The sequence below is a fragment of the Carettochelys insculpta genome, chromosome 5 (genome assembly GCF_033958435.1).
Source record: "Carettochelys insculpta isolate YL-2023 chromosome 5, ASM3395843v1, whole genome shotgun sequence".
Lineage (NCBI taxonomy): Eukaryota > Metazoa > Chordata > Testudines > Carettochelyidae > Carettochelys > Carettochelys insculpta.
Genome location: NC_134141.1, coordinates 68,793,376 through 68,811,616, shown reverse-complemented (window position 1 = coordinate 68,811,616; position 18,241 = coordinate 68,793,376). Strand labels below are relative to the sequence as shown.

At 39.2% G+C, this 18,241-nt stretch overlaps 1 protein-coding gene across 8 annotated transcripts in view; it reads left to right on the top strand.

Moving 5' to 3' along the window:
- The window catches only part of PAM (peptidylglycine alpha-amidating monooxygenase), a 273,477-nt gene that overhangs the window by 177,487 nt on the left and 77,749 nt on the right, over positions 1–18,241 (top strand). For all 8 annotated transcript variants that reach the window (XM_074995279.1, XM_074995278.1, XM_074995277.1 and 5 more), the window contains exons 8-12: positions 1,641–1,689; positions 6,747–6,814; positions 10,124–10,204; positions 10,524–10,600; positions 11,996–12,099. In XM_074995279.1, coding sequence (XP_074851380.1) covers positions 1,641–1,689; positions 6,747–6,814; positions 10,124–10,204; positions 10,524–10,600; positions 11,996–12,099 — 379 coding nt within the window. The remainder of the gene's footprint in view (positions 1–1,640; positions 1,690–6,746; positions 6,815–10,123; positions 10,205–10,523; positions 10,601–11,995; positions 12,100–18,241) is intronic.

The window sequence follows — 18,241 nt, the reverse complement described above, 5'->3', positions numbered from 1 at the left end:
GAAATACCTGTTGAAAAAATGTAACCAAGAAAACATAAGTGCTCAAATATCATGATGATTGATATGCGAGAGATTGTTTTGGCAACTTTCTTTATTGATGTAGCATTTTTAATAACTCTTATGTAAACTGTACTACAAAAAGAGTTACTTTTTACCATTGTCTGTTTATCCTATTTTTGTTTGAAGTTTTTTTAAGGCAAACTCAAATATTAATGAAAGAAACCTGAAGTAAAGTTCATCAGTTAACAATGAGATGTTGCATGCAGCACAATATCTAGTTATAAAAAGGCTTAGCTGATTTTTGTTTAAATTGTAACCCTTCCTGCCTATTCAGACTGTGGTCACCCTTTTTCTCACATCTGCATACATTCATCACTCATTTTTGAAAAAAGGGTGCGTATGCCAGTGTGAAGAAAACACATCATACTGTTCAGATTGACTCTTCTGAAACTACAGTTGCTTCCTGAGTAGCAGAAATTTATCAGCATCCTATTTTAATCTGTCAAATTAATTTTGTAGCAAAAGGCTTGATCCTGCTCTCCAGGCTTCCTTTAGTTCAGAGTTCAGTTATCTAAAAAATGCCATTAGCAATGATGTTCCTTCTTGTGCATCATAATGAACCTCAACAGAGGCATCTTATTTCAGGTTAATTATTTGAAACTAGAAATATATCATCAATTAAAAAATTCGCTTGTTTTAACATTTTTCATCTGTAATTGTTACAGCTATCACATAAGAATGAGAAAAGGATTAATAGATAAGAACTTTTTCGCATTTTCTCCAATTTCCCCTTGTTTATTTAATAGCATTTGTTCTATAGGCACATTTATTATCTTGTCACTGCCAGTTTCTATGTAAAACATTTTCTGGGATAGGAGACCATGCCTATAAAAACAAAATAAAAGTCAAGACGGCTAAAGATCTCAACCCACTTTTAATTCTGAAATTGACTGGACATCAAGTTGTGTCCTTTTTAAATTGAAGTGTTATGCTCATTGAGCAATGATTACATAAATTAATGATGCTGGACATTCTAGAGGATGGTGAACAGTTCAATAGTTGTAGGAAATGACTTATTTTTCTTCAAGTACAGTAGCTAAGTGACTTTATAATGAGGCAATTTGGCCATTTCTGTCAATGAATTATCTTTTAATGGATAAAAAGCTGAGATTCCCTTTTGCAAAAATGATTCATTTTCTGCAATCTTTGCCAAATTATTTTGTTGTGTAACAAAACAACTGCTTTCTGGCTTTACAAAAAGCCTTCTCCTCAACTCGCATGTCCATTTCAAGGCACAGAGTTCTGTATTTTTAAATTCCAGACAGAAAATGTCTGTTACTTTTTTAGGCTCAAGATCATTCCTGATTTTGCTTTATAAACTAAGTGGAGCACTATGACTTCCAGGTTGCTGTAGTTCTGAACAATAAATACATTTATTCTGACTTTTACATGCTTCAGAGAATTATGATGATGCAAATACAATTTCCGCATCAAGACTGCTACAGGGAGAGTAAGTGTAATGTGTAGCAAAGACGTCTTGCTCTTTAACTTTTTTTATCCACTAACTAAAAATCACTTAGCACTTATGCTTCCAGTTGAAATCATTTAAAAAATAAACTCCTGATGCATGTTTTGTGCAGATAAACACAAGGATTGCTCTGGTGTAACTTTACATCTCACACATCAAAGGTAAGTACTTTTAATAAGTTTCATTCAGTTGATCCAAATTTATTGCAATGTTCTTGTATTGCCATTGAAGCAGATGTCAATTTGGTCACTTACTTGAGTGGAAACAGGTTCAAAATTCTTTTGCACAGCCTGAAATGAATACACAGGAACAATAGCTTTGAATAATATTATAGCTTTACCATAAAATTCACCATTTTCCACTTGTTAGTCAAATCTTTTCATATTATGGAACTTCCTTGCATTATGCTACACATATATGGTAACACTATTTAGAGACATTCATTTTGGAGCCAAGTGTGGTACTAAAAATTTGGAGGAGTGGGGAAACTAAAGAGAAATACACATATACATTTTAATGAGCTACATCATATCATGATCACCTTTTTCTCTTTAGTGTATCTAAAGATATCTAAGCCACTATGGAAATTCACAGAAGAAGGGAAAAATCCCAGAGGATTTAAAATGGGAAATCTATAAATAAGGACAATAAATCTTGTCTTTAAAAAAAGAAAATAAAAATACAATTGGAGGAATTACAGACAAATCCATTTAACTTCAGTATCTAGAAAAATAGCGGAGCAAACAATTAAACAACCAGTTTATACATATCTAAGAGTTCATAGGCGATAAGCAGTAATCAGCATGGATCTGTCAAAAACAAATCATGTCAAACCAACCTGGTAGCTTTCTTTGACAGGGTAACAAGTCTTGTGGATAGGGGGGAGATGATGGATGTAGTATATTTAGACTTGAGTACGGCTTTTGATGCTGCCTTGCATGTTCTCATAAAATATGGAAATACAACCTATTGTGGATTTACTAAGGTGGCTGCACAAGTAATTGAATAATGTTCTCAGAAACTACATATGAGAGGTTCACAGTCAAGCTGGATGGGTATATCAAACGGATTCTAGCAGATTGGTTCTGTGTCCAGTTCAATGTCTCCATCAGTGATTCAGATAATGGCATAAAGAGTATGCTTATAAAGTTTGTAGATGATTCCAAGCTGGGAAGGCTTGCAAATGTGTTGGAGGAATTGGATTAGAATTCAAAATGATTTTGACAAACTGAAGAAATGGTCTGAGGTAAATAGAAAGGAATTCTGTAAGGACAATTACAAAGCACTGCACTTAAAAAAGAACAATCAGTTGCACATAGACAAAATGGAAAATGACTACGTAGGAAGGAGTACCGGAGACAGAGATCGAGGGGTCATAGTGGATCACATGCTAAATATGTCAGCAGTTCCACTGTTATAATTGGTATATTAACAGGAGTGTTGTAAGCAAACTGTGAGAAGTAATTCTGCTCTTGCTGATTAGACCACAACTGGAGTACTGTGTCCAATTCTGGGCCTCACAGTTAAGGAAGGTTGTGGACAAATTGGAGAAAGTCCAGAAAATACCAACTAAAATGATTCAAGGAACAGAAAACATGACCTATGAGGGAAGACTAATGAAAATGGGTTTGTTTAGTCTGGAGGAGAGAAGACTAAGGAGGGGGACATCACAGTTTTCAATTACATAGATTATTTAAAGTACATAAAGGAAGAGTGAGAAAAATTGTTCTGTATAACTGCTGAGGATAGAGAGAGAAGCCATGAGGTTAAAATGCAGTATGGGTATTTTAGGTTGAGCATCCGGGAAAATTCCATCACTCTGTGGGTGCTTAAGTTGATTGAGGAGGTTATGGAATCTCCATAATTTTTAATTATGATTTTTAACAGCAAATTAAGTAAATACCTGTCAGGTATGCTCTAGATCCATGGTTCTAGATGAGGCCCCATCAGCTTGGACTAAAGCCAGCATCTGCAAGCCACATCTCCCAAGGGCCGAAGCCTGGCCATCTTAGCTTTGTCTTAATGTGCTTTCTCAGGTTGATTCCATTCTGGGTGTGTACATGCCCATGTGGATGGTTGTCAGAGATTTTTGCTTTATCGGTATCTCTAGGGATAGCTATAGTGTCCTCTGAAGTGCCACGCTCATGCTAAAGTATATTGGGTGCTGCCAGCTCTACATCCTTTCAGTTCCTTCTTACTGCCCGGCGTGGTTAGTCAGAACGCTTCTGTCCCTTGCTTTGCAAGCAGCCAGCAGTACTTTCTCTTGTCTCAGCCTTATGCTTCTAATTGTAAATAGTTCTGGGTTTTGTTAGTAGTTAAATATCTGTTAGGTGTTCAGTTAGTTGGTATCCCAGCAGGGACTTTGCCCCAGGTGGGTGTGCCCAGGTCTCTTATTGACATGTAACAGACCTGTGCCTGTAAGTGAAGTCCTCGCATAAGATAAGCAAGTGCCAATGATCTCTGGAGCCAGGGCATTCTTGCTCTCTGCATCAGCCCAGGTCTCCAGCTCATTGTTATGAGTTATCAGTACCACACTTCTGATTTCTGTCTTTGCACTAAAGCTCACTCAGGTGTAGCTTCCAGTCTTCTAGCACCGTTCTTTGTCATGTCATTGTTCACGGACACCAAGACCTGGAGGCTGCTCCCTGACATGGCGCTGCTCTCCATACTACTAAAACTGGTCGAAACACTCCTGACATTGGTCACTGGTGGCTATGGCTATCCACCAGACCCAAACCTCACTGACACCACTATGGTCAACAGAGGATATTTTCTCTGGTTAGCTGAAGGATTGAACTGTGACTCCAAGAGAGCAACAGAACTGGGCTTTGGAGGTTGTGTCTGCGCTATTGGTGCCACCCTGACAGCATGACAAGTGGGGAAACCATTGGGGTGCCTGGAGGAATCCCTGTCATGCCATTGCCCCACTCCCACCAGCCTTCAGTTTGTGCATTGGACAGGTCCAAGTCAGTACCCATGGCATCGTTGTCACTGGGTTTGATGGAAGATGCTGTGGTGAGTGAGGAACCAGTGCTCATCTCAAAGCTTCCCTCCCTGGAATGTGAGGACTTCCCCCAGTGGTCCATTCGCTCACCTTCTCTATGGATGTGGTGGTGGAAGGCCCCTCTAGATGCTGCTCTATATGGTGGTTTTGAACCTGGGCCTAAAGGCAGAGGAGATGGAGGAGCAGACAGACATATGTTTTAATATGCTCTTGGCATACCAGACCAAGTGTGATGTGCTCTGCTCTCTGCAGGGCAGGGACAGTGGATCTCTCTCACATGCTTTCCTGATTTTGTGGTCAGAAGTGCCCAGGAACCCCAGGGTTTTGCTAAAGGAAAGCAAGACAAAAATATGGTAATCCTTGTGGCTTTGTCTGTGCTGGGTGTCATGCTGCTGAGTCTGTCATCATCCACCTACCTGCTGCTGCATCTTTGGCTGGCTCTGTATCAGACCCATGCCAATCCGCTGCACTTGACAACCTGGCTGCTACGTGGCAGAGTGGTGGTGAACGAGCATTCCACCAGTGTCCAGCAAGTCCTGCTGGACAGCAGGAGGTCATTTCAGTGTTCCATCCTCCATTTCAAGACAGGTTAGTTTTTGTCCATCTTATGATGGTGCAGTTTCTGAAAGGTTTGGAGCATCCTCACCCATGTGTCCAGGAAATAGAATCTTCTTGGTATCTGAAGGCTCATGGGTTCCCCCTTCAAAGTTCTGAGCTTCCTGTTCCCTCCTGTTTCAATTCTGGAAGGTCACCTTCCTTCGTCACTACAACTTCAACTTGTCGAGTGTTCAGAGTCAGAGTGTAAACATCCAAAGTACCTTGCATGGTATTCTCTAAGGACAAGGTCCAGTTGCATCCATGCCCAGATTTTCCCCTCAAAGTCATCTCCAATTCCATACTAGTCTATACATACTCTTGCCAATCTTTTGTCCAAAGCCTCATGTGATGAATAGAGAACACAGGTTGCATACCCTGGATGTCAGACGGGCACTCACCTTCTACAAATAGCATAGCATTCCTTAAGTACACACAGTCATTCATTATGATTGTATACAGGGTGAAGTGTTTGCCCAAAGAATATCATTGTAGATCACAGTCTACATCTGCTACTGTTGTGAGCTAGCAAAGGTGCGCCCCGTGTCCAATAAGACATGGTTCATTCAGTGAGGGCTCAGGCATCCTTGGCAGCTCTCACTGCCCAAGTGCCAAATCCAAGAAATCTGGGCCACATTCTGGTTATCCATGCACTCCGCATGTCCACTTCACACCATGTGGTGACCCTGCAAGTTTGATGTGATGCTGGCTTTGGCAGAGCAGTGGTCCAATCTGCAAGTCTGTGAACTTTGAGCCCATCTCCAATGATTCTGCTTGTAAGTCACCCAGAATGGAACTAACATGAGCAAGCACTTGAAAAAGAAAAAAAAAATGGTTACATACGTTTCTTAACTGTGGGTTTTTTTATGTTTTGCTCATGTTCATTCCAATACTGTCTCTCACCTCTGTTGGAGTTGTCAGTGAGAGGGAACTGTGGGCATAGGGCCAGTGATGCCTGATATACCACAGCATGAGCACAGCACTTGGGCAGGAGAAGGGGACCTCAGCCAGCCAGCCCGACAGATACCACTAAGTCAAAAATTTCTGACGAACATGCATGTGGACATGAGTGCATCTAGAATGGAATGGACATGAGCAACATTCCTTCAAGAGTAACAGTTATGAAAGGTAGGTAACCATTTTTTCACAAGTCCCCCAGTGTCAATCGGCCCTGGCTAACTGTCATGCTTGCTGTCCCCTAATGCTGGCTCTGGCTCTTATATTCAACAAAATAGTTGTTCTGACGCAGCTAGACCATGGAGATTTAATAGTATGTTGGGGAGGCCTCAGAAAGAAAAAAGGTTGAGAAACCTCTAGTCTAGATAATGCTTAATCCTTCCTTGAGTACTGGGGATTGAAAAAGAAGACCTCTTGAGGTCCCTTCCAGTCCTATGATTTTATGATTTTTCTACCTTGAAAAGTGATTTGTTGTAGTAGTATTAGTAGTAGTAGTAGTAATAGTACTAGTAGTAGTAGTAGTAGTAGTAATAATAATACATTGTAATATTTTTGCCTATGGGAACCTTTTAAACTGCTATAGGTCTTATAGCCTGCAGAGGAGCGTTTTACTAATTAAGTGTTTTATAAAGCTGCGAGGTAAATGTGGTTATTTTTCTGCAGGCAACCTTTGATTGCTGGCATGTATCTTATGATGTCTGTGAATACTGTTATACCACCAGGGGAGAAAGGTGAGAGAGAACTCTGTGAACTAATTTGCTTAATCATCTTCTAATGTTCATCTGGAAAATAATTTGAGACTGAATTGCAAAATCATAGATGAAAGAGTTTTTAGTTAAAACAAATACTAAATAAAATATTTGCGTTTTTCAATTAATATTGATGTTCCATCAGACTAGGATCAGAGAGCCTAACAATATGATATCATCATCATAATATAAACAGGAAGTTGTTTTGGCTTTTGTTTTTACATAAACAATAGACATCTATTAAAGATATTTTATTGTCTTAATTCTTCCCTTTAAAGCAACAAATATTTCATTTATCAATAAAAGTCTACTTTTTGTGAAAAATAGGCTATTTTTATTTAAACACATGCAGGACCATATACTACTGTCTAAAATTACAATATTTCATTCCTTGTCCCTTTCTGATTTCATCTGCAACCTAGTGAGACATTTGTTGCTGGAATGTTCCTGTTAATCTGTTGTAGATTTCCTTACTAATAGAAGGCTATGTCTACACTAGCTCCCTACTTCGGAGGGAGCATGGTAAGTAGGGTGCCAGGAGATTATTAATGAAGTGTTGCAGTGCATATGCAGCATTTCATTAAGCTAATTCTTCCCTGCGTCAACTTCGAAGGGTTAAACTTCGAAGTGCCGGCTTCCATGTAGCTGCGGCTAACCCGCCAGTACTTCACAGTGCCTGGGCAACCTTTTTATTCCTACGTGGAAGCTGGCACTTCGAAGTTGCTGTGGAGGAGAATTAGTTTAATGAAGTGCTGCATATGCACCGCAGCACTTCATTAATAATCTCCTGACACCCTGCTTAACCAGGCTCCCTTCAAAGTAGGGAGCTAGTGTAAACACAGCCTAAGTTTATCAAATATCAAAATGTCCGTCGCTCCAAGAATTTCTGATATTTCAAAATCCTGTTTTGTCCCAAATTGAGATTGAAACTTGTTCGTGCAATAGAAACTTCCAAAAAATCCTGATTCAGAAATTAAAACAAAAAAAGTTTCATTGTGATCAAAACAAAACATTTTGATATTTTCAAATCAAAATGCTAAATTTCCATTTGTTAAACTGACCCAATGTGTGTTGTTTAGAGACAGTTCAACATTTACTTGTAGTTGCCAATGTATGCTTTTTAAACAGGAGCTGCAGTTTAGATAGGAAATTGTTCCCCATTCTCTCCTAAACACAGCTCCCCTGGGGCAAAACATTGCCACATGGAATGTGGTCTCACATTCAACTGTCACTAAATTAAGCATTTTGGTTGTGTTCAGCAAACTGTAATATTTTTATTTGAGTCAGTCCAAACCAAAGGCAAATATTTTGATAGGTTTTCAGAGGAAAAAATGAAATTTAAGAAAATCTGCAAAATGAAAAAAATTTCATTTTGCAGAAATGGAATGTTTTGTTTAAAAATATCATTTAGATGAAAATTTCCAAGTCAGCACCACTAATAACTTTGAGCTTTCCAGTGCTGACCCAGTTTATAGATCTTCTTCATAGGCTGTTTTACTCTAGCCTTTCCAGCAGTGTTGCCTATAGCTGAATGTTTGTGCAGCCACCCACGAAAAATTCAGGTGCTGCCCAGCTGATTGGCAAAACAACCATGGTTGGCAGCATGTGTTTCTATTGGTGGTGGATATCTGCGCTTGCCTTGGTGCACATAACAAAATTTATTGTGCCCATGGGTGGAAAAAAATTAGAGGGAACGCAGCTTCCAAGCAATTTTAACATGGTAAAAAGAGGAAATGGCTCATTACAGCAGTGGTTCTCAACTGGGGAAGAATGGGGCTGGGGGGCAAGCTCACAGCTAAAACCCAGAGCCCAAGTCCCAGCACAGCCCTCCCCCCAGGGCTGAAGCCAGGAGCCATGGTGCTGAAGCCCTGATTCACGGTGCCCCCAGTGGAGTTGAAGTCTGAAGCAGCAGGGCTCAGTTCTGGACTCCAAACCCTGGTGCTCCCCACAAGGCATAAACCATGAGCATATGTCAGAGTTGAGAGAAACAGGGTGCAGCCTCCTAAAGACTATAATGCAAAAGCAGGACAGTCCTGGACAGCTCCCTCCGGGTCAGACAATGCAGAACAGCTGGTGCTCTGGCCTTGTTTCTTTTCGTGCTGGTGCCCCAGTTGAAGCTTCTGCTCAGCTACCAGCTCCCTTTGTTCATTCAGCTGGTAAGAGACACCTGGGTAGGGGGACCTGGCTCTGTGTCTGGGAGAGCCCTTAGGGAACAGGAACTAGTAGTCCTTCTAGCATGCAGCCCCGCACTACTTCTCTCCCTGCACCCGGAGCTGTTTTAGTTAGGTTTCTTTCTTGAGCTGAACCCGCCTTTGAGTTATAACTTTTGGTTGCACACTCCCACCCCTCCATCTCAGATAAGTGGGTAGGTGAGGTGAGTCAGGGTGGAGATGTTATTGCCTCCCTAGGCTGCGCCAAGCAGAGCTGGCTCAAGCCGCACTGGTCTCTGCCCACCCAAAGTAGAAATTAAAATGCATCTCTGCCTGAGTGCCCCCATCAGCCCAGATCTCTGATTTTTCCCCCCTCTTCCATAGGGTCTTTGATTTTTTTACAGCATGTTAGAGCAGGCCTCAGAAAGAAACAGGTTGAGAAATCTTGTATTACAGGAGCACCCTGAAGAAATGCTGTCTGCTGGGCAACTTATGCCTTGGGCAGGTCGGTGCCTTATTTTCTTCCCAGATGTTGGCTCCCAGTGTTCAGGAAGGTCGGAGTCTGTCCCAAAGGAAACTCTCATGCACAAAAACATAGGATTGTGTGAGAGACTCCAGGAGACAAGACCCTAGATACAGCCTTGTAAGAGTCCATCTCTGAATCTCACACTGACTCTTTGAAACTGCCTTGTGATTGTGTGTCTTTTACACATTAAAAGATATTAAAATAAGTCTCTTTTGTTACCTCTTTTAATATTGTTGATTTGCCTACCTAAGTTTCCCTGAGGTGGTTATCTTTTATCTCTCTTATCTATGTTTTGCTGTGGTGTCCAAGCTAATAATATATAAGCAAATTTATTCTGAATTGTTTGAGCCCCAAATAGGTGTGTTTCAGTAGCGATTGAAGTGAATTGTATATTAATTTCTTTTTAAAAGTGTATGATATCATTTTGGGCTCAAGTCCCCTCAGAAATCTAAGAGATTACTGTTTACTGCTTTTTAAACCTCTGTGTGTATTGCCAGATGCAGATCTTGTATGCTACTTCCAAATTCATTTATTTCAGTGAAGTACTCTAAAAGTTATTCCCCTTGGTTGTGTTAGTAGCATTTTTAAATGTTTTATGATTGTTTGCTTTAACAGTGGTTAATGCAGATATTGCCTGCCATTATCAGAACTATCCAATGCACCTCTTTGCCTACAGAGTCCATACACACAAATTAGGTAAGAGTTCGTTACTGCTGTTCTATCAGATATTTGCCTCTCTTTTAAAACTAATATAACTAAAATGTTATACAACTTGAACTTACAATTGGAGTTAAATACAGATCCAAGAATCTTATTACCACATTATTTAAATTTAAGTAGAAAATGTATGTAATTCTTTAAATTATTTCTTCCTTTAATAAATCATTTTATTAATTTAAGAAATATATAAAGTAAATAAAGTAAGTAAATACATTAAGTAAGTAAACAAAAAGGTTGATTTTTCCCCTGAAGTATTTCCATCTGACATTCATACAGTCATAAATGTTTATTGTAGGTAAGGTGGTAAGTGGATACAGGGTGAGGAATGATCAGTGGGCCTTGATTGGTAGACAGAGTCCGCAGCTACCACAGGTTGGTGTGTTTTTTCTTGTTTTCAGTTATGTTTGTTTAAAACTAAGCAGCAAAGTCAAAATCTGTTTTATGTATTTCTGCTTTAGTTTTCCATGATATATTCTTGTTTTGTTTTAAATGTATAGGATTCTGTTCAGACTATAACATGTAGTTAACATTTCTAGTTAAATGGAGTTGGAGAGCCACAAAATTATCAAAGTGTGGCAGTCATGTTTGATCATGTTTCATTGGTATGTGATTTTGTGCTATCTCTATAGAACACTGCTATGGTTTGTTACAATATTATGATGCAGGCATCATAGCATAACAGCATGTATTTTTGGATACATTGATTGCTTTTGGCTAGTCTTACACTTGTGCTACCCTTATTTTCTCATCTCAAGCAGATGGCAGGAAAGGAAGTAGAAACAGAAGAAGAAAGTTTCCCTTTTATCTCTTTACTTTTGTACTCAGTTCCTTAGAAGGTTGGGAGCGGGTGCTAAGTTGCTCTCCTTCCTCTCATCTTCATCCTTCACAAAGTGCTTTCTCGGCACTGCCTTGCATGTATCTCATAACACAGGGAGCAGTCTTGCAAGCAAGATTCACAATTTGTTGCTTTATACCTTTGGCCTATTTTTAGCTTTTTAAAACATTGTTGAAGCTGGCCTGGAGCATAGTACAAACAAACCCAGTGGTTGTTTATTCCTCATTGAACTAGTTTACAGTCTACAGGTTTTTTTCTAATAAATGTCACCAGTGTGATTTCTGCTGAGACCCCAATAAGTGAGAACCAATGAGAGAGAGAGGTGTGATATTTAGAGTAGTTTTTGTTCTGTGAGGGTTTTATGTTTTGTTTGTTTTTTTTCCACTGACTCAGATTTCTCATGACGGCAGTGTGTTAAATTGTTGTGTAGATCACTTCTGAAGTACAGGTAAAACCTCTCCAGTCCAGCACATACTCATCTGGCAACATCAGTAATCTGGCATTAATTTAGTTATCTGGATGACCACTTCTCATGGCTGTGGCCAAGTTTCCTGTGGTCCCATGAAATTTTTTTGCAGCCACCAGTCCTGGCTGTCCGTGTTCTGTGCTGTTATTTAGCTCTAATTTATCCCTAAATGATGTCTTAGAGCCCAATAAGCGGGGGATGTGTTGGTAATGCTGTTAGACAATATTAATCTCCGTGATCTGGGAAATTCTCTTATTCTGTATTGGTCAGGTCCTGAGGGTGCCAGACTAAAGCGTTTCAACCTGTATTTTAATTTCAGACTCAATATTGTTTTGTGTGCATATATTTTAACAGTGAAAATGCAATTATTTATTAGAAAATTATTCACAGATAAAAATAAAGAGGAATTCACTATTGAGTTTGTTTGCTAATTCTAATATACCATTTTCCTTGGATTTCTTTTCAGGCCTTCTATCCTGTGGAACACCCTGTAGACATTAGCTTTGGTGATATTTTAGCAGCTAGATGTGTTTTCACTGGTGAAGGTAGAACTACAGAGACACACATAGGGTATGTTTTTTATATCTGCTTTATTCAAAAAACCCTCTTGTCCACAACCAGTACAATGGTAGAACACGCATTCATGCTTTCAGTTCCCTCAGTGGTATCATAACAAGCTGCTTCATTCTGTTAGAATTGTTTGGCTTGCTCCCAAGACTGTTAGGAATGTAAACTTGGTCAGGAAAAGGCCATTCTGGCCTACATAATTGCCTGTACTTTGGCTAATAATCTCCCATCTAACCACGTTGCTTAATTAAACCATTCATCCAAATACCTGATTTATAAGTATACTTAGAAGGACTATTTCACAGTAGGGTTTTTCTCCCCCAAAAAGCACCATGTTGAAACTATTTTGTGTTCCTTGACCTTCAAGGTGATTTAAGGGCAGCATAGATATGATTAATTATACCGTTCAGTAACAACAAGAAGTCCTGTGCCACCTTATAGACTTACAGATATTTTGGAGCGTAAGATTTCATGGGGAAAGACCCACTTCATCAGATGCATGAGTGGGGAGGGTTTCAGCGGGGGATTTAAAGAGGGAGTCTCAGTCAAGGGGAGGGCCAGAGTTGACAAGGTCTGTTCAGTCAGGATGGATGTTGCCCATTATCAGCAGTTACTGAGCAGTTAAATCTGTTACTGAGTGTCCAGGGAGATTGAAGTGTTCTTGTACAGGTTTCTGATGAAGCGGGTCTTTGCCCATGAAAGCTTATGCTCCAAAATATGTTAGTCTATAGGGTGCCACAGGCCTTCTTGTTCTTTTGGAAGATACAGACTACTTCGACTACCTCTCTGATACTTATACCTTTCAGATTATCTTATTTTCTTGCTGGAGTAATTATTACCTAAATTTATTATGCATGTTTACGTTTTGAAATCTTAAGTACCAGAAAGGGAAAAATAGTATTATTGAATATAAGACTGAGATTTTCTTTGATATACAAGCTGACAGACAACAATAAAACTCAGAATTTCCTCTGAATGATTTATTATTTACAACTTTTCAGTGTTATAAAGTAAATCAAAACATTATTTGGTTCAAGAGAACGTTGGAATATTTCTTGCTTGTAAAAGCTGAAAATAAATATTGGGATACTAATGCTAAATGTTTAATATAAATGAACTTAAAAATTCATTATGTGGTTTGTACTTTTCGTCCATTAAACTGGAGCAAAAGCACATGCACATTAAGCAATTACACAGAAAGCAAAAACATTTTATAAACTTATACAAAGATACAGTGGTAAGAAAAAATTACAACCATAATAAGTAGTATTAAAAATCCAAGATGAAAATCGCATAATTAGATCCACAATAAACATTGCTAAATATTACATCGGATATCTGGGAAGTTACTACTACTATTACAGTTAAGCAACTATCAATAATGAGTGAGTTATATATCTTTCTTCAAAACCAATGAAAACATGGTGAAACTGAAAATAGTTCCACTGATTATTTTAATAATGAAACTTTGAGCCACTCATATAATTTCCTGGAAAATGGATAAGGTAGCAAGCAGTATTTTTAATTCTGTTGTTCCTTTACTGAGCTTTAAAATAATTTAATTTGGAAATATAGATGAAAAATATATGGTCTTCAAATTAAACAGTAAATACTAATGATTGATTTTTAGCAATATAATGTTTATAGACTCTTTTAAGGACAAAAGAGACCTTATGATCATCTAATGTGACCTACTGTGTGACAGAAGCCATAAAACCTCATGCAACAATTCCTGCATCAAGCCCACAACTCTTGCTTGAAGTGCAGCTGAGCAGTCCTAGCTTAAATCTTGGAAAACAAGGTCTTGATTCTGCAAATGCCTTGTCTCTGTGCACAGTAAATTGCCTAGTCATGGTCTAGAAGGTTCATATTGTTTTGCTTAATTGTGTTATTTTGCACAAAAGACAATAATTCTAAGTTTTGCATTGATTCTTAAAAGAAACAATTTTATCTTGGTTTAATCAAATGTTGTCCTGCCCACGCTGGACTGTGTTTGTCAGGTAACCCAAATGCCTCTTGACCTAGCTCATTTATTGTTTCTCCTTTGGCTTTGGTTGCTTTTACCATTAGTTTACAAAAATCCACATTAACAGTGTAATTGTTGCAGAGTTCAATAATCTCACATTTTGAAGTGCAAATAATATGTGCTCAGATAATTAAAGGCTGTATCATAATTGTTGTGTACCATAGTGCCCGTTATAAAGTTGCATGGCAGATGGCCTGCCTTTTGAAGCTTGACTTTGTCATGTTAACGTTCCCATTGTATGTGCTATACTAAGTTGTTTAAAAAAAGCTATCTGGAAAAACAACAACAAATTACATCACCTGGAACCATATTGGCTCATCAGCAGAGTTAGAACCTTTTTAAAGATTCGCAGATTCCAAGACCAGAAGCACATCATCTAGTCTAACTTCTTGTGTAATGTAAACCATAGAACTGTCCCAAAATAATTACTTCAGTATATTTATTATCCAATCTTGATTTTAAAATGGTCAGTCATGGAGAATACAAAGGCTAATTACTCTCAAAAAATATGCCTTATTTTCAGTCTGAATTGTCTAGCTTCAAACTTCCACCCAGTGGGTTATGTTATAACTTGTTCTGCTAGAAAAGCCAATTAATAAATGTTTGTTCTCCATGAAGGAGGGCTGAGGGAGGCAGTTGGGTTTCAGAATCTCAGCTCCACCCCAAGCCTGAACACAGCTATTTTTAGTGTAGCAGCTTAAACCCAAGTCTGTGAACCCAGACTCTGAGGCTCACTGCTGTGAACATTGCCATGCAGATGTACTCCTAGAGCTTAAAGGCAACTGGTGTGGGGATTGCAGGGGGGCACCAGCTAAGGACCCCTGCTTCATCGCCATCCTTGACCATGCTCCACCCCTTCCCCCTGTTCTGCTTCCACCAGCTTCTTCCCATGGAAGTGCTGCACTGCTTCTGGTGGATGCGGGGAGCGGTCCCCAACTTCCCTCCTTTGGAGTGGTGCAGCCTAGGAGTAGCACTTTCAGATGGAACTGCCTTATACTCATCAGAAGCAGTGTGGTGCTCGTGGTGAGGTGGGGGCAGTGCTTGAGGGCTCATGTGCCCTGCAACACGTCACCCATGGTAGAGTCTGTTATTGAAAGGCACATTTTCCAATTCTCTTATGATTCTCATTTCTCTTTTTTGAACCTCTTTAATTTATCAACACTTATCTAACTGTGGGTGCTAGTACTTGACACAGTATTCCAGCAGATGTAGCACTGGTGCCAAATATAGAGGTGAGGTAACCTCTCTCCTCCTTCTTGAGATTCCCTTGTTTATGCATCCTAGGATCACTTTATCATTTTTGGCTACAATTTCACACTGGAAGTTCAAATTCAGGTAATCACCCACAAAATCTCCCAACACTTTTTCAGTTGTTACTTCCTAGAATAAAGTCCCCCATCAGATAAGTATGACCTTTTTTTTTTGTTTGTTTGTTTGTGGATACATCTATTTATGGCTAGCCAAATTAAAATACATATTGTTTGCTTGCTCCCAGTTCACCAATCAATCAAGATCAGAATCAGTGCCCTGTCCTCATTATTTGGTAGTGCCCCAGGGTTTATGTCAGTTACAAACTTTCAGTGATGATTTTATATTTTCTTTCAGCTTATTAATAAAAATATTTAATAGTGGAAGACCAAGATTTTACTGAAAACATAAATGTTTGATAATTTTCCATTTACAGTTACATTTTGGAATCTATTAGTTATCTAACGTTTAACTGAAAGATATGTGTCATGTTAATTTTGTAGCTTTCTAGTTTTTTGATCAATGTCATAAGATACCACGTCAAATGCCTTACAAAATTTTAAATGTATTATGTTAACGTATTTGCCTTTGTCAGCCAAACTTGTAATCTAATCCTGTCAATTTTTCCATAAACCCAAGTTGGTTTGCATTAATTCCCCTCCTGTAATTCTTTATTATTCTGCTCCTTTATCTTGTGCCAAGATCCATACCAGGCACAGCAGTCTGTAGTTAGATACACAGCACAGACCTCTCCCACTTAACAAAGTAACCAATAACAGCAGTAGACTATCATCTCTTATTGGCCTATCTACTAGTAGGAAGTGTCACACATTTGAAACACAGTGGCTATGATTACACTGGAGTTTTGTTGACAAAGCATGCAATGCATTTATACACAAAATGGGTTTTGCTGACAGCGTGTCAACAAAATTCGGCACTTTCCCCAGCAGCATTCTACCTCAAAACTTTGAGGCATAACACCTTCAATGACAGATTTTTGTCGATGAAACAGCTGACCCCCTCGGGGGCCTCTTTGAACAGACAGGGGCATCCACAACAATGGGCGGCCCCATCTGCTGTGCTTCTGGCTGCCTGTTTTGTTGAGAGAGCAGCCAGTCTGGCTGCTCTGTTGACAGAGTGGAGCGCTGTCCCAATTGGCTTTTGTGTGTGGCCGCATTGTGTCCATAGAAGTTTTGTCAAGAAAACTCTCCCAACAGTGACTTCTGTTACAGAGCATTGTAGTGTGACCATAACCAGTGGGTTTCAATACTATTTGCTGGAGACAGTGTGATAGTGACTCATGAGTTCTGAGAACTTCCATCTGTCTTTGTCTCAGTTGCATCTTCTCATCCCAGACCCAGTTCACCTTGTCCTGTCTTTAGGCACAACTGCTAATCCCTCTGAATTGTAGTCAGGCTATTTCCTTCTTTTTCTTGAAGCATGAGAAACTGCTGTCCTATTTTAGCCAAAATTTTCCAAAATAATGCAGCCTGAGCACACTGTAGTTACAGTTTGACAAAATTATAAACAGCTGAAAGCTTAAAAGGGAACGTGTCAGGCAAGTTTAACTGTAATCATCACTTCCCGTGCCTCCTGTAAAGTATATTTAAAGATATGCATATTACTTACTATACTTCTTAAAAATAATTCAGTAGGAATATTCTCTCTGAAATTCAGATTTTGTTCTTCGTTCTTGAACCTTTCAACTGCATAAAAACATTTTGTTGATAGGCTTTGTCTCTTTCATATCAGTTTCATTGTATCCTTTCTTACCTAGTTTCAGTAAACTTTACCCATAAAAGATTTCAGTACCACCTAGATGTGGTCATTCTGTTCTATTATACTTCATCTCTTTAAATTTAATGAAGCCTTAATGCTGTACTTTTCATGCAATATCAAAGTAGCTGTGTCAGTCTCAGGATATTCGAGCCTAAATGAGTAAGGTGACTTACTTGACTTAAACCCTTGTACTCTGAGTGGAGCACAGGTCATCTGCAAGTCTCCTCTTCATTCTGTCTTGGGATAAAACTTCTAGCTGACGCCAGAAGTACCCCAGTCATTGTCCTTCAATCTCAGTAGATCTCCATGTTGTCCCAGGTCTTCATCTTCTGTGTTCGCCTTTTAGGTTCCCTTTGAGAGCTTGACAAACTGTGCTGGATGATGGTTTTCTGAGAGTGTGTCTGAGCCATCCACACTTTTGTCTCTTGGTTTGAACAGCAAATGTTTCTTGTTGTGCTCTCTTCCAAAGCTTCTCATTTGCGACAAAGTCTTGCCATTTAATGTGAAGGATGTACCTCAGGCATCTGTTTATGAATGCCTGTAGTGTGTGATGTGAAGACTTTCCAGTATGCAGGTATTGCATCCATACAAGAGCACACTCTCTTTACATTGGTGTTGAAGAGCTGCCGTTCCATCTTTGAAGATATTATTTGTGAGTTCCATATGGGACAAAGAGTCTTGAATGCAGCTGTTGCTTTCCCTATCCTGACATTGATATCCTTGTCTGTTCCTCCACCTCTTCCCATAATATTCCCCAACTAGGCAAACTGCTCCACATCTTACAGGTCATCCCCTCACAATGTTGGAGTGGTGGTGTTGGACTGGTTGATCCTCATTGTCTAGGTCTTTCCCTTGTTAATGCTCAGCTCAGTAACTTAGGCAGTTTGGTCTCGAGCTGCAACGTTTTCCTCCATGCTTTCATGCCAGTGTGAAAGGATGGTGACATTGTCATCTTGTATATTTTATTTTGAATGGTCCTTCAAATATGTGCTAACTACATTAGCTACAATATCTATTTGATATTGTATTTAGCTATGACACTCTTAGTACTTTGTGCCAGACATGAAGAAGAGTTCTGTGTAATTAAGAAAC